The sequence below is a fragment of the Chroicocephalus ridibundus genome, chromosome 4 (genome assembly GCF_963924245.1).
Source record: "Chroicocephalus ridibundus chromosome 4, bChrRid1.1, whole genome shotgun sequence".
Classification (NCBI taxonomy): Eukaryota; Metazoa; Chordata; class Aves; order Charadriiformes; family Laridae; genus Chroicocephalus; species Chroicocephalus ridibundus.
In genome coordinates, this window is record NC_086287.1 from 21,950,141 (window position 1) to 21,966,789 (window position 16,649).

A 16,649-nucleotide genomic window follows, 5' to 3' on the forward strand; every position below is an offset into this window, starting at 1 on the left:
GCCTGTGCTGCATTCCTGGGTTATGGTTTCCCAGGTGCAAGACCTTGTCCTTGTTGAACTTCATAAGGTTCTTGATAGGGTGGAAGAGTGGACTAACCAGGTCTTTCTGCAGGGTGGCTCTCCCTTCCGAAGTGTTAACTTCCCCACTCAGTTTGGTGTCATCGAGGTACACTTGATCCCATCATCCAGATCACTTATGAAGATATTAATCAGCATTGGGCCCAGTATTGATCCCTGGGGGACCCCACTTGTGACAGGTTATGAGTTTGAAAAGGAGCTATTTATTGTCACCCTCTGGGTGCAGCCTGTCAGCCAGTTCCACACCCACTGCACAGACCCCTTGTTTAGACCAGAAGGCATCAGTTTCTCCAGGAGGGGGCTGTGGGAAACCGTATCAAAAGCCTTAGAGAAATCCAGGTAGACAATGGCCACCACTTGCTCCACATCAACTGAGCAGATTACTTTGTCATAGGTGATCAAGTTTGTCAAACACAATTTGCCCATGATGAGTCTGTGCTGGCTTTTCCCAATCATGTGCTTTATTTGACTTGTGATAGCTCCCAGGAGGATTTGGGAAAACTATCAGTTTGCTGATAGCTGATGTATGAGATACCCTGGGTGATACTGTAAAACTCTTCAACTGCTTGAGTTCTTCAGTCTTATAATCTGTTTCTAGAAGAACTGTGGTTCTTGACTAGTTAGTCAGGGAAGAACAGGATGGGGAGGCTGCTCCCAGCATTAGTGAGAGCTGGGAGCTAAGGGTGACAGCAAGGCAGGTATGGATCAGTATGCTCACTGATCAGTGACGGAATCCCACGGTTGCCAAACAAGAAGATCAGAGCAAGTCTAGTGGCAGTAAGACAGGCTCAGACAAAAGTCCAGTAGTTATTAGAGAAGCCTGTTTTGAGGAGGGAGGCTTGAGGTCAAGCCAGGATTTGAAGCTGGTGGATCAGGATCAGTGAGGTACATAGCCAAGTACAGGCATACCTATAGTGTAGCTGACACAAGGGTCAAGAATGAGAGCCTGAACTTCAGCTCCCAGCTGAAGGTGGAGGAGGCCCCTGATAAGGTTCCATACAGGTTACTCAGCTGCATTCTGTCAGTGTTGGTATTGAGCACAGATGAGCGAGACCTTCTGTGGAATTGTAACATGCAGGTTTCACTTGGGATGACTTGTTCATCACTGGGTGAAGTGTCACGGTCCTAGCCAGGTATCAGTTACAAGAATTTCTGCAGAGTGAGTGTTGGGACTTCTGCATGTTCAATTTAAACTGGTGCCGGGAACCCTTTAACACTCTAAAACAAAGTTAGATACTTGGTATCTTTTGGGACAGCCTTGCTCTTCAAGCTTTTTTTTTTTTTTTTACTGAAGTCTTCATGAGAGCATATTAGGGATATTAGTTGCAATCGTTGAACCTTCAAAATGGAGCGATATGATCTATTGTATGTCTTTGACGCAACTGACTTTTCTTCTGCTAGACTTGTAGCTGATGCAAAAGAAAGAGCAGACTTTGCCACACAAAGTTAAGACCACGTGAGAAGCGTATGAAAAGTCATAGAAATGTTTCTTTGTGTTTCCTATTCAGCATTTGTATTAAGCACTGCTAAAGAAATAGAGCTTTTCTTAGGTACAGTTAGTATATTGATAATCATACCACACAAGGAAACAGTCATTTGAGGAACTTGACAAGTGGTTCTGGATTTATCCAATATAACCTTGTAGTCTGTGACGGCAGCCAGCACAATGCACAGGAATCTTTCTGCAGATACCAGAAATATTTGGCAAGGCCAAATCTTCTTGAAGAATCTGCTGTATTAAGTCCCCTTTCTTAGTTTTGTAAAGACTTGTGAAGCATTCTCTATAGCTGAAGGTTTTCATACATAGGGGAAATGTTCCTTGGCACAGTTGAAATATGCTATGCTCCCATCCCATTGAATCATAGAATTGTAGCATATCCTGAGTTGGAATGGGCCCACAAGGATCACGGACTCCAAATCCTGACTCCATACAAGGCCACCTAAAAGTTAAACCATATAGCTAAGACCACTTTCTTGAACACTGACAGGCTTGGGGCCATGACCACTTCCATGAGGAGCTTGTTCTAGTGCTTGGCCGCACTCTCAGTGAAGAATTTTTTTTCCTGATATCCAATATGAACTTCCCCTCAAGCAACTTTAAGCCATTTCCTTGCTTCCTGACACCAGAGGGAAGAGATCAGCACCTTCCTTGCTGCTCCCCATCAGGAGAACATGTAGACAGCAACAAGGTTACCCCTCCATCTCCTCTGCTCTTAGCTGAACAAACCTAGTTTCCTCATCTGCTCTTCAAAAATCATTCCCTCTAGTCCTTTCACCATCTTTGTTTCCTTCCTTTGGACACATTCTAATATTTTTATATCTATCATATAGTGGAGCCTAAAACTGCACACAGTGTTCAAGGAGAGGCTGCACCAATGATGTGTATAGTGGGACAAGCTATAATGTGCTTAATGCACCCAGGATATTGTTGGTCCCTTTTTTCAAACTGGGCACACTGATAACTCATACTGAGTTTACCATCAACTGAAACCCTCACATCCCTTTTTGTAGGGCTGTACTCCAGCTTCTTGTCCCCCAATCTCTCCATTGATCTCTCACTGCAGGAGAGGTTAACTGCCTCTGGTTTCCTTTGTTAGAGATGGGTTGATGTGCCTAGGAAATGTTAATGACTTCGAAGGACAAAGGTTCTCTCTGTGTGTTTCTCCTCCTTGTAGTTTGTGGTATCCAGCAAGCAATCGTATTGGCTGAACTTGAGAGCCAAAAGCACAGCATCTCTGTGGATCTTATTTACTCTAAAACATAAGTTGGAAATGCACCGTCTTGTGCAAGAACTACAGTACTGTGGTGTTAAAGAAATTTTAACATCTGCCATTCATTTCTGTTCCATGTGATCCCTTCCCCAATGTGAGCCTTATCCCTGTGCAAAGACATCTTTTTTTTGGCATATTTATCTCCCACGAAATTTACCAGATGCATGGCGTTTGGTATATAAGATGACTTACCCTCCATCAGAGAAGAAAACTTGAATTGTAAATACTCACAAATAACAATCAAGATTACAGATTTTCGTGTGCTAGAATGTTTATTTGCTAAATAGAATTCAGAGCAAGGTATATTGATCATAATTTTACCTGTACCAAAAGGTTGATTTGAAAATTTAAACCTTTGGAGACTGGCTTTCGTTTTGTCATCTATATTACACGCAGACTGCTTCCAATTTATTGTAGGTGAGAGGCATTCTCATGGAAGAGTGGTGGATTTTACTTGCAGCCCTGAGTATTTTATAGAAGTTGGAAACGTAATAGTAGTTCACATGATTTACATGGTGTGCACATTCACATGAGGTATACCTGTTAAGTGATTATTTAAAGAGAAGTCCTAAGATATGCAGAGTTTTAGCTAAAGTGTATTTTTAATGAGTTTGATTTTTCATCTGTATGCCTGATCTGAAAGTTGATATGGAGAATTTACTACCCATGCAATAAGGAGGAATTGTCCTTGACCTTAAGTAGAAAGACCATATCTGTATTGGATTAGAAACCTTGTTTGAACTTGCTAAGCAATTTCAGAGTACCTCTAACAACAGTTAAGCATTACTTTTGTCTTGCTAGGTTGTAACATTTTGAAACCTTCATAATGATGAGGTCAGATTAATTGAGTACAGCAATTTAATTTGCTAGCTAACAAGTATGGACAAGCATAGGAATCTCCTAAGGCTGTTGCTGAAATCTGTGGAAGAACCCCGCCAAAACATGCATGGTAATTCTATTATTTCTCCATAAGAAAAACGTGACAAGAACCACTAAATCGTTCTTGTCTGGACAGGAGAATTTTTCAGCGGACTTGGGGAGAGTCAGTCCTGAGAGCAGCCCTGAATGCCTTCAGTGACCTTCTGTCTGGCTACCTGGTTCCCTTCTGTTCCTTTGCACCCTCTCCCTCTGCGTCACTACATGCTGCTCAGTTGCAGAGTTGTTTCTGACAGATTAGATACATGCTATCACAGACTGTGGCTCTTGACTCTCCAGCTCTAGAGGCTGTCTTTGTCTTCTTTGGCCCAACAGCACTTAGTGTTTCTAGGTTTTGGTTTTGCTGTCATTTTTAAATATTGAATACACTATAGGAGTAATTCTTAAGCTATTAGATTATGTTCCTAGAATATTTTGTATGAATACAGAATGCAAAGAAATTAAAGTCCAAGCCAATTTAATAGCTGAGAAGTGCCCTTTCCCTAATACTGTGTAGTTTCCATTTCTTGAAATTCTTACACTAGAAGTTATGTACTCTAGGGTTTAACCAAGCCTTTTGACCATATCCTACTGTCACTTCTATTAGAGAGTACATACACTATTAAAGAATATTTAAAGGAGAGTAGCTTTGGTTTTATTTATTTTATTTTATTTTTTTAAAGCTGCAGAATACATTTAAGAAGTCAAATTTTATGGTTCAAGGAATATTTAGAATGTGTCATATCTGATGTTCAGGGTAGTAGTCCAGCTCAGTTAAGAACAAAGTATTTGTGTATTAAGTAGTTGGAGAACAGAAGCAGCCTGTTCCATTTCAAAGGTGACCTTTCATGTAGTTGGAGAAGTGGGTCCTAATTGTGAATGCTGAAAAGAATGGCTTCACTGAATACTTGGCTAATTCTCTGGCTAAAATATGTTTGCAGAAAGACTGTTGTAACTAAAATAAGCCATAGGATTGTAGGACCCAAGTGTCTGAGCAGTGGCACATATTGTCTGAATGCAACTCGTCAAGTTGAAGAAGTACTTTAAAGGCCATATATGGGCCATATAAACATTAAATAATACATCTTCAAATGGTAGAATGACTGTCTTAAGACACTTGAGTGCTCTCCATATCTACATTCACAGTTTGGAGATAAAAATCACAAATGCTCAAGTTCTGAAGCATTTTCCCAAAGCAGTATTTGTATGACAAATAGGTGTCTCCTTAGGCTTGGTGCACATGTATAAAAGAGTGTACTTGGAATATGCCTGTTGTGGTTTAAGCCAGCGGGCAGCTAAACACCACACAGCCACTTGATCACTGCCCCTCCAGCGGGTCAGGTAAGAGAAGTGGAAGAGTGAGAAAACTTGTGGGTTCAGATGAAGACAGTTTAATAACTAAAGCAAAAACCGCACACGCAAACGAAGCAAAATAAGGAATTTGTTCACCAGTTCCCATGGGCAGGCAGGTGTTCAGCCATCTCCAGGAAAGCAGGGCTCTATCATGCATAACGGTTACTTGGGAAGACAAACGCCACCATTCTGAACATCCCTTCTCATTTTTTTTCCTCCCCAGCTTCATATGCTGAGCATATAGTATAGAATATCCCTTTGGTCAGTTGGGGTCAGCTGTCCCAGCTGTGTCACCTCCCAGTTTCTTGTGTACTCCCCAGTATACTTGCTGGTGGGGTGTTGTGAGAAGCAGAAAAGGCCTTGCCTCTGTGTAAGCACTGCTCAGCAATAACAAAAACATCCCTGTATTGTGAACACTGTTTTGAGCACCAATCCAAAACAGCCCCATAGTAGCTACTTTAAAGAAAATTAACTCAGCCAAAGCCATGATATTCTCCACCCCTTATTCACTAACATTTGCGTCATACTCAGGTCTCACGCTATCCAATACATCCTTATTAACCACCGCCCCTCTTCCCATCCTTTGATAAATACATGGATATCATTCCCTTAGTCTAACTAAAACACCCCTGTATCATCAACGGTTTTCAGCACAAATACAAAATGCAGCCCCATAATAGCTCCTACGAAGAAAATTAACAGTATCCCAGCCAAAACTAGCACAATGCCTCATTATTCTGAGCCAGATACTCTAGATAGAGCATCTGTTTTTTCTTTGCAGGTGTGGGGGGTTTTTTTGTGTTGTTTTGTTTTACCTATGTTAGTATTCTGCTAGCTAGCTTTATCTCAACTCCTTCTTTTCGTTCACACAGCGTTCACACTTCTGTAGTCTCCTTTCATGTTTTTGGGTGCTTTGCTTTGATGTGCTTTTGTTTTGTTCCAGAGGCCTCTGAAACAAAATCTTGTGGATTCTTAAGACTTCCTTTGATCTTTTTCTTTGTTCGTGTTTTTGCTCCCATTTTTCCAATGGTCAAATGGCATGCTCCAGTTTGCTCAGTCTGTCTTTTGTACAAACAGCTAATTTGGCAACAAATGGGTGTGTTTGTGCTTAATGTTTGTAGAGATTGTATGTTTCTCTTGATGTAATTACCCGTAGTAGTCACTTGATGTAGTTACCTGTGGAAGTCTAAACAGAAATCTCATTTTCTTCAGTACTCAGCGGCAAAATACTGATGACACTATTGACTCAGGAGGTACTCGACACATCATCCCTTGCCTGCTTGTGTCTTGAACCTTTCAATGTGGGTCATCTTTTGCTCTGGGGCTGCTTTGGAGCTCCAAAAGCTGTTTTCTGTACTTTCCTTCAAGATGACTTGGATGCCCTGTCTGCCATGCTATAAGTAAGCATGACAGTCACAAGATGCGCTTTCCAATTATGCAGATCTCGGTTTCCAGAGGGTATGGTTAATATGTTTTTTTTCTTGAGTCCCTTGACTAATGATGTTCTCTGCTTTTTGAAGGAGTTGTAAAACTGTGGAATAGTCCCCTGCGATCTTGTCCTCTGCTCTAAGAATACTTTTTTTCTTTGTGAATACTAGTTTACATTCAGACAGTTTTCTAGATATGTCCTCCTAGCTGAAGATGTCTTCAGCCAAGTATTTAAATGACAGTTTGTTTTTGGATGTGGATCTTTGGGTGCATATGATAAAATAATGTAGGCCTTCATCCTTCAGGTGCTGGGAAACACCCGTCCTGAATCTGTTGTTTGTATTTCTTTGCCCAGTTCCCATGCCCTTTTGGATGTGTTAGGACATTGAAACAGATGTTTTCAGTGCATCTGGTCTGTGTGAGTTTTTTGTGGCCCTGGAAACTAACACCATCCTTCCAGCACATTCTGTTCTTAAATCAGACATTGTGGAGTGGCCCTTTGTCCAAACAGTTGGCTGCCAAAAGGCAGTTTGGCCCAGTAGAGATGGGTCTTTCAGGACCGTACTGTGTGTATGTGATTGCTTGGCTCTCCTGAAGTCTCATTTAATTCCTGTGGTTCACACTGAAATTACAGTTCTTGTCCCATGTACCCTGTTATGACCTGTTGAACAGTTACGAGGCTTAATAAGCGAGCTACCGTTGCATATGTTGCTAAACTGAACTTGTATTGCTGTAGACTAGGACATGTACTCTCGAGGGCATATCCTTGTATTAGAGTAGCGACCGTTTCTCTGTCAGTCAGGCTTTTCCTGTAGATGTGGTGAGTTTCATTAGTCTCTGCAGAGAAATGGAGTTTTTTCCTTTTGCTTTGTTTATGCTGTTAATGTACTTTTTTTACGTGATGAGGGATCTCATTAGAGAGCTCTGAAGGTATAAGTCCTCTCTGTCTTTGAGGAGAGGAGTTTACACATACGCTTTCTACAACTTCAGGTAGTTTCAAATGCCTGCCCGGCATTGGTTATAAAGCAGGGCCAAGTGACACCACAAGATCATCAAGTGCATGATGATGCAAGACCTCCATCCTTCTGTCAGCACTTTGGATTGAATTCTGGAGCTAGGGTTTTTTCACCTCTGGAAATGATGTAATTGTGGTCAACCAGCCAGGGTCAGTGAACATAATAGTCTTAGCAAAGAAGCTGCTGTTCTGAGGTTTTTTTTTCTTCGGTGAAGTGTCAGTCTTCCAGGACAAATGCTAATCCACATTACACCTCTCCATCTTGGACAGTCACAAAATTCTAATTGTCCTAAAGCTGCTTGGTGTATATGTGCTGTCAGCATTTCCTGGTTGGAAGACAAATTATGCCCTTTCTTTTTTGATGAAGGAGAACAAAGATGGGATGCTAAAATAGATAATATGGAGAGAAGGCTGCAGGGATCATATAACATGGTACTGGAAGTGCATTAGCAAGTTAAAGCAGTTATGTTTCACTAGGATCAGTCAGAATGATTGCAAAAGAGGGCAGTGCACTATCTTTTTTTATATTGCCGTAAGTGGAGTGGGACAAGTTAAAGTTCTACGCTATGTGTAGTGCTAAAGTATTTATTAGAAACAGTCTGGTAATACATGTAGGCACATCCACAGTGTCAGTGTGTAGCTCATCTTGAAGATTAAGCGTTAAGGGCATGTAACGGTTTTCTAATTTAACAGAGGGATGGTTTAACAAAGTGAACAGCCTCGCTGTCCAGGTGAACCTGTCCATGTTCACTGATCAAGAACTCAAAATTCTCTTTGTATCAGCAGTTTCATGAAAAGTTGTTGCACAGTTAAGTAGTTAACCAGTTTGAAGTAGCCGCTTTGTGTACCTAAACCTAAAAACTATGCTATTGCATAAACATTCAGGAATGATGTTGATCTTGGTAAAGAAAAAAACAGAAATCAAAACCAGCTGTTGTGTGCTGGAAGACTGAAGACTATCTCCAAATTATCTGTAAACATGGAAGCACTGCTGATTGGGAACAAACATAATGATACTCTTGCAAAGACAAGGACAACATTGTGATACTGAGTTATTAAAGATGGGTTAGCCGCATTTCCGTTTCTTTCCATTAGTGTCTATTTGCTTCCTGTTCTGCAACTCAGAAGAGGGAACCAAAATGTTTAAGGCATGCATGCCGAGTGAGGGAACAAAATGAGCATTCTGCATTATGCAAAAAATTATTAAGCTTGAATATTTGTAAGATGTGCATGTTCAGTGAGAATTTACCTGTAGGTAATCCAAGTTCAGTTCTTGTGTAGCAACTTCCTTTCTTGTTTTACATTTCATAACACGGAATTATTAATCATGTGTTAATTGGATTCTGGAGTTTGGATTCATGTTATAAAGTTGATTGAAATGTAGATTTGGGGGGAGAGGCAAAATACAACATGGGGTTTGGTTGTGTTTTTTGAAATTTTTGGGGGGACTGCATACTTGATTTGTGAGTGAAATGTGATTTCACAAATGAATGGTGGAGTACAACTTCCAGTGACTTTTTGTCACGGAATCACAGAATGGTTGAGGTTGAAAGGGACCTCTGGAGGTCATCTGGTCCAACCACCTTCACTCAAGCATAGTCACCTAGAGCCAACTGCCCACTACCATGTCCAGAAGCCTTTTGAATATCTCCAAGGAGGGAGACTCCACCACCTCCATAGGTGGCCTGTGCCAGTGCTCAGTCACCCTCACAGTAAAAAAGTGTTTCCTGATGTTCAGAGGCAACCTCCTGTGTTTCAATTCATACTGATTGCCTCTGGTCCCATCACTGGGCACTGCTGAAAAGAATTTGGCTCCCTCTTCTTTGAACCCTCCCTTCAGGTATTTATATACATTGATGAGATCCCCCTAAGCCTTCCCTTCTCCAGGTGGAACAGTCCCAGCTCTGTCAGCCTTTCTTCATTTACTCCAGTCCCTTAAGCATCCTTGTGGCCCTGTGCTGTTAATCAACTTTGTGGCCCTTTGCTGGACTATCTCCAGTATGTCCATGTCTCTCTTGTATTGGGGACCCCAGAACGAGACAAAAAAGGAAACTGTTATCAGAGGTAACATTCTTTGAAAATGGTTTTAAACCCACATGTAATGCATAATAATAAAGACTATTAGTGACTCCCTATAAGAGGCATATTTAATATTGACAAATTTACATAAGTGCTCCTAGTGAAACGTAATACCGTAAAAACTGTGTTCTGGAAGTAACAGCTAGATGTAGTTGGTGGGACTTGTAATTTCAATAAACCACAACATAAACAGAGGTGTCTAACAAAGAAGTATCCGGACTTTGTGACTTCAACTCCCTGAAGTTAGGTCTTGCCACAACATCTTATGAAGGCAAATCTGTGTCAATTTTCAGTCGAGTCAGAATGCTTTGCTTTCAGACAGTTGGTTTTATTCATGTTCTGGGGAGTGCTGTGGTCCTCTGAGTTTTTATGTGTGGTTAAGTAAGAAACTATAAATAGTTGATATCAGAGTGTTTTTTCTTAATGGTCACCCTGTAGCAGTTGTAAACTGGTTCCCACAGGCCATCTGGAATATGATGCTAGTATATGTAATGGCAAATCAGTGTTGATTGATTATGAAGAAAATGCTCAGTGTGTCCATTTTTTTCCCCCTACCTAATGCTGAGTTCCAATTTACTAGATTTCTTGCTGAGAACTCTGCTTGTGATAATCATCTGCTTTGTTCTTCTTGGCTCTGTTCAGCCTTGAATTTCAGCAGTAGACCACTTCTAAACTGAAAAGGAAGCAAGAGCTAAAGGATACAAGTACTTATCTATGTGGATGAGAAGTTGAGGATTCTATAAACCTTTTTATAAACATATCCCAGAGTGTTTTCAGTTTATAAATGCCTGTTTGTGACTTACAGTATGAGTTTTTCATACTGAAATTTAATTATAAGAATGATACAATACCAATTTTTTAAACTTCCAAAATTATTTTGGGGGTTTTAAACACTGAATTTTGTAAGGGACAAAATATACCTCAGCCATGAATTTAGGAAAGATATAAAATTAATTTTCTAATACTGTTTCAGAAAGTCCACCTTTCATGCTAAAAGCTAAAATGATTGTAAAAGGCAAAAAGTAAATATAATTGAAAATCAGAACTACCAATTATGTTTATTAAGGATTGTGATTGTTCCTCAAAAAAGCTACTACTAATATTTGTGCATGTTTTGAAATGTTTTTTGTGGGCCTTCTCACCAGCAAAAGGTACCTGAGATCATAAGGGTTCTGCTGTACCACTGTATACTTTCCTCTGCAACTCCCCAGTCCATTTCTTGTCACTGGAGTATCTTTTAGCCCAGCTTTATTACACAATGTGGAGACAAAAAAGACATAATTTTGTAGATGATTTGCTGAACTTGCAGCTAACTAAATAATAGTTTTCACCTATTTCTTTTGATATATTAGCATTATAAATTGCTTTCGTAAATCTCAACTTGGCTGCATTATCTTTATTCTTTGGAGAGGTAGCAAATGAAGAACAGTTTCGTTTTATATTTTTCACTCCCGTTCCTTTTCCTTCTTCCCCTTCTTCCCCCTCCCTCCTTCTCAGCTGAAGGAAAAAGGAACAGAGGGATATATGGATAGCTTATGCCAGGATGGAGGGCTAGGAATTTCTGAATTTTTTTTTTGTTTTTGCTTTTTATCACAATATTTTTCTTTTAGAAAACACGTACTGGAAAAGATAATCAAAGAGGAACAATAGTTGTGTCAAAAGAAAGTGGAACCATGAAAAGCTTATTATTTTATGGTTTTTGTCTCAGAAGTTAGTATTTCAAGTTAATATTTGAACAACATGAGGCTTATAACTATTTTGTACTCAGAATTTTACCCCCCAAAACCAGTCACAGTATATGTATTTAAATAAATACAGTTTAATAATATGCTGTTCGACTGTTTTTATGCCTCAGGGCAGCACTGAGCACTGTTTCTACTTCTAGAAGCTTCCTCTCATTAGTGTAGTACATTCTCTTATATAGCACCTGTTTTAAATTCCAAAGCTGAATCTTCAAATGTAAAACCTGACTTTTGAAATATTTGCTTTTTTGAACACTCTTCTTTAAAGGACCTATCAGGATCTCTCCCCAAAATGCTAGAAGCTTGAAGGATAAGGGAGGAACAATCTTGCATGGCCCAAACACATGTGCTTTCGTCATTAGCAAGGTACAGCATGACCTCATGTTGACCTCAAAGGTAAATCGCTAACAGGGAACAAATATACATGCCTGTGAAAGCAGCTTAGTTTTGAACATAATCAAGACAATAACTTCAGTGTGTAGAATAAAATTAAATTTACAACTCTGTCTGTCTGCCTTTCTCTTTCTCTCTTTTGTCTCTCTCCAAGTCTCTTCTTGAGAGAATGTTGTGTTTTCTATCTATGTGTGTGTTGCGAAAGAAAATTACTTTTCTAGAGGTCATAGTAAATTCCTAAATATGGGGAACCCGAAGGATCTTGTATCCAATTTAGTCAAATTGTACATCTTACAATGAAATGCTCTTTGTAATGGAAAGGTTTCATTTGTTGTCTAGAGTATTGATATTGCAGCCTTCAGAACGTGTGTCTGTATTACCTTGGGGAATCTTGAGTAGTTCTGAAATGTATAGATTGTTTAAAGTTATGGGAAAGTTTTAAAAATATCAATATGTTAATATTTGTGTGTCTATCTTAGACTGCCACACAAACCTATAACTTTTTATTTTTTCGTAGAAGCCTGTAAATATTCTGTAGCATTATGTGATACATCTCTACGTATGATGGAATATGATTTAGCTAGCAGTTCTGAGCTATTTGGAGAAGAATGCTGCCAGCATCTTGGAACTGTTAGCCATATCTGTCCCATGTGATTTGTATAATATAGTTGTTTGACATGAATTTTATTTTCTTTTTTTTACTAGAATGAGAGAGCATATTCCTTCTGTGGAACAATAGAATACATGGCTCCAGATATTGTAAGAGGAGGAGACACAGGACATGATAAGGTATGTTCTATCTAAGTTTATCACTGAAAAGATATTAATTCTTTAGGCAACACTGTTGTTCAGCTTGAGGGGTTTTTGTAAAACATGATAGTGTCTTATTTAAACATGCCTTATTTCAGGTTGTCCTAAAATAGATTATTGCCAATATTTAAAAATATCAATATAATGTATTTTCAGTTTACAATCTTAAGTAAAAGGCATACTTATAAAGGTATTGAGGCTTATTTGTGTTGTATTGAAAATTTGTTCTAAATATGCAGTGGGACAAAAAAACTTAGCTGACACTTACTTCCTTTTGATTAACAAACTATTTAGTTCAAAGTGAAAAAATTACTGTTCTGTGGCTAATTGTGATATATTTTTTTTGAATTGTACATCAGGGAAATCTATTGCCTTTCTTGAAGTCTGGAGTGGGTTATTAATGTTATAATAACATTAACAGTGGGGTATTAATATTATAAATGTTATCAGATTGTAAAAATTAATTCTGTTTAGCTTGAGGCTCAAGTTTTATTACAAATTCAATTGTCAGTAATTGATGGGAAAGATCAAGACAAACTTAATTCACATATGATATTTGAAACAAACGAAGAAACCCTACTCCCCAAAAGAATTCTACAGTATTCCTAGATAAATTATTCTGATTGCTCACTGTACTGACAAGTTTTGGCAAATATTTAGTCTCTGGGTTTTTTTGCTGTAGATTGAATTGACTTGTCTTTCTGTTGGGGGTCATGGAATACAGTTGATCACAGCTCCTCTTATAACAGCCTTTTTAAGCACTGGAAAATGTTACATCACCCTCCATCTCCTTTTCCCAGACTAACTGGAGTCTGTCTGACTTTGCTTGAGAAGATTCTTTCTTCTCCTTCTCTATGCATTCTGCTTCTCTCTTGGTCTGAGTTTGCCTGTATATTTCTTCAGGTAGGGAGCACTGTAGCAGGCATCGTGTTTCAGCTAAAAGTTGGCAGTTTGAAGTACAGCAGAATGATTACTTCCGTGGTTCTTGCATTAAACACAAAATGCAATGTGCTTTGTCCTTTCACTTAGTCTTTGTCTCACATCTACTTTGTATTCCACTATAACCTCTGCATCTTTTTCTACCGTAGTGCTTGCCTAGTTATTACTAAAAATGGAATTTTACAAACTCATGAATTGAAGCTCTTTCCTGCACTCTGTTTCTTAGTTTAGTCTTGCCAATTTCAGAGCATCTCTCTGATGTGTCAGTCACTTTGAATTGTGATTCTGTCTTCTCCAGTGCTTACAAATTCAGTATTGTTGCTGATTTAAAGGGGAATCTCTGTTTGTTATCTTTGATTGGTTCTGTCTGATACTTTCATTAGATGTAGTGCAGAGCCATACAGTATTCTACAAGAAATAGCTTCACAGTTTGATACCAAATGTTAGCTGATAAATAAGGGTGATTTTTCAGTTGCCTATATAATGGTAATTGTTTACACCACACACTCTTTGCCTCACCATTGGCAATGTCGTCTGATCCAGTGTTAGAAGGTTTTTAGTGTATTTACTACATATCTAGCAACTTAAAGATCTTGTTTAAAAAAGAGGAAATGTGATTGCTTTAGTATGCTGTGCTCTCATTAATCAATGTTTTTGATTTGTAATCTCTTCTAGATAGCCGTAATGTTAGTCTAAAAGACTGGCTCTAGTATTTCAATATTTAGTTTTCTAAAGTTTGATTTCTGATTCCGCCCATCCTTCTTTTCTTTTGGAAAAACACATGCCAAGAAAAAAAGTTCTTTTGGTGTTTTCTCTGATCATTGTGTATTTGCAAAGATGATTACTAAGAGTACTGAGACTTCTTCATCTAGTTCTTCTGGACACTCTTGGCTGAATATATGAAACATTAGATTTTGTGTATCTTGAAACAAAAAAAAAATGAAATATGAGGCCAAATTGTTATCATTTCACTAGTTGTCTTCCTGTATTGTATTAATGTTGTCAACATACGTAAAGCAGAACTTGTTTCATTGATTTGCAAATTTCATGGGAGTAAAACTGAGAAGTTCAAACACCTGTAGTTAAATTAAATTTGTTGAAATGACTAAACTGCTTCCTTTATTATTCATACCAGCATTTTTTTTTTTGAAAGAGAGAAGTATTTTGTAAGTTATGAGATATCAGAGATATGACTGATACGATTAGTACATGGAAAGCCAAAGATCATGTGTCTTACCGGGGAATATAAGATAAAATTCCATAGCATTTTCAGGTGCCCTGATTAACTGTGACCAGTACTCTTAAATTGCGCTTTTTGAAAGTTCCTTAGTTTCATTCTCAAGCTCCTAAAAGCTCAGGTTCCACTACTTAGCAAGGCCTAGGTTCCCCTGTTATTTCGAGTACGTTTTAGAATTCTTACCACTTCACAATGGTAAAAATAAAAATGAATTCTGGGGGTGAAAAAAAAAAGAAAAAAGGAACTTCAGTAGTCAGTTGAAAGAGTTCAACTTGAGAAATTAGTTGGAGAAGCTAAGTAGGGAGATTTCAAAATAAAATGAATTTATCATAGAAAATACCTCCAATCAGTACTGCAGTTGTTTATGCTTTATTGTGTACACGTTTGCCTTTTTATTGATAGGTGGGCTCTTCCTTTACTAGTTGCTTTCTGGGTGCATTCTTTTGTTCCTTCTTTTGTTAACAATTTTACTTCAAGGTATCATAATGTACATAATTATTGTTATTCTATAGGCTGTTGATTGGTGGAGTGTTGGTGTTCTTATGTATGAATTATTAACTGGGGCATCACCATTTACAGTTGATGGAGAGAAGAACTCCCAAGCAGAGATTTCCAGGTAAGGTTCAAAACAGTGAAGTACGCATGCTTGCTCACAAAGTGGTGCTTGTGCAACAATATATGTTTTGTGAGAGTTTTAATCTAAAATTTAGGAAGAAAGTGCTGCCAGGGTAACACTTTAGGTGCTGCAGTTCTGTTTAACACAATGACATCTGGAAGCAGATAGGTTTTAATAACCTCAGCAGGTTATTGAAATAATAGAACTGGCCTTTACATAAGATCTATTTTGTTTAAACTACAGTGGAATAACAGCTTTGTAGATATTGAACCCTGTTGCATGTTTACTGTTGAAAAGGAACACAAATTAAATATGAAACTAATATGTATATAGAATTATCACATTCAAAACCTTAATACATAATGAAATATATATTTAGCTAGAGAGATTTTTGTCAGCTCTTGTTAGATCAGTCCATCAGACTACAGATTTAGAGTCAGATGTACCCTACTCCCACCATTTTGACACAGGTAATATTTATTTTATTAGCATATAATATGAAACAAAGAACGTGATCTTTCTAGCCATACTTGCATGTCTGAGAAGAAATGAATATAATACTTATGGAAATGAAATAACCTATACCATTCTTATATTTTTCATGTAAACTTTTCCTGATTGTCAGCTTTGTTACCTTCAGTAATCTCTAGACTCTGAAGGTTTGTTTTCAGTACCTATGTAACAGCATTGAACCGTTTTAAAAAGGTGTTGCAATAAGCTTGCTCAAAACACATTACTGAAGTGTCCCCCAAATTGAACATTTCCTATTACTGGATAGTTCTTGGAGCAGGGAGTTGAGGGCTAAAATTGCACAAATTAGTAACAGCTGTCAACAAAGGTCTTGCTCCTCCTATTGGAGTGTATTACCATGGTTCTGACCCTCACCTGAATCACCTGATATTTGAGGTTATAATGGGCAACAGAACATACATCAATTATTTAGATAATTTATTTTACTTCTGTTTATAAATTCAGGCAACTTCTTGGAAGGTTGAGACCTGTTTATTGGTTTCTAGGTCTCTACCAGAACAGGAAACTCAGCTGCTAGAAAAAATACAGTGGGGAGGAGAATCCATTAATAAAACAAAATTCTGAACTTTACCTTCTTGGTTATTATGATGGAGTTAACACTTAAAATAAGTCTTTCTGACTATTTAGTGTTAGAAATTTTGTTGATTGCTTACTTATGCCATGTCTGAACTGCTAATTTTGACTTCCAAGATGTACTAAATGGAACTCTGAAGGAGTTACAAATTCTTTAGAGAGAACCTTG

The 16,649-nt window shown here is 38.3% G+C and overlaps 1 protein-coding gene across 4 annotated transcripts in view; it reads left to right on the forward strand.

Annotated features, from left to right (window-relative positions):
* RPS6KA5 (ribosomal protein S6 kinase A5) overlaps positions 1-16,649 on the forward strand; it is an 83,574-nt gene that overhangs the window by 37,044 nt on the left and 29,881 nt on the right. For 3 of the 4 annotated variants that reach the window (XM_063331598.1, XM_063331600.1, XM_063331599.1), the window contains exons 6-7: positions 12,480-12,563; positions 15,273-15,376. In XM_063331598.1, coding sequence (XP_063187668.1) covers positions 12,480-12,563; positions 15,273-15,376 — 188 coding nt within the window. Of the gene's footprint in view, positions 1-11,660; positions 11,778-12,479; positions 12,564-15,272; positions 15,377-16,649 lie in introns of those variants that run through there. The other variant, XM_063331601.1, reaches the window with a different exon arrangement.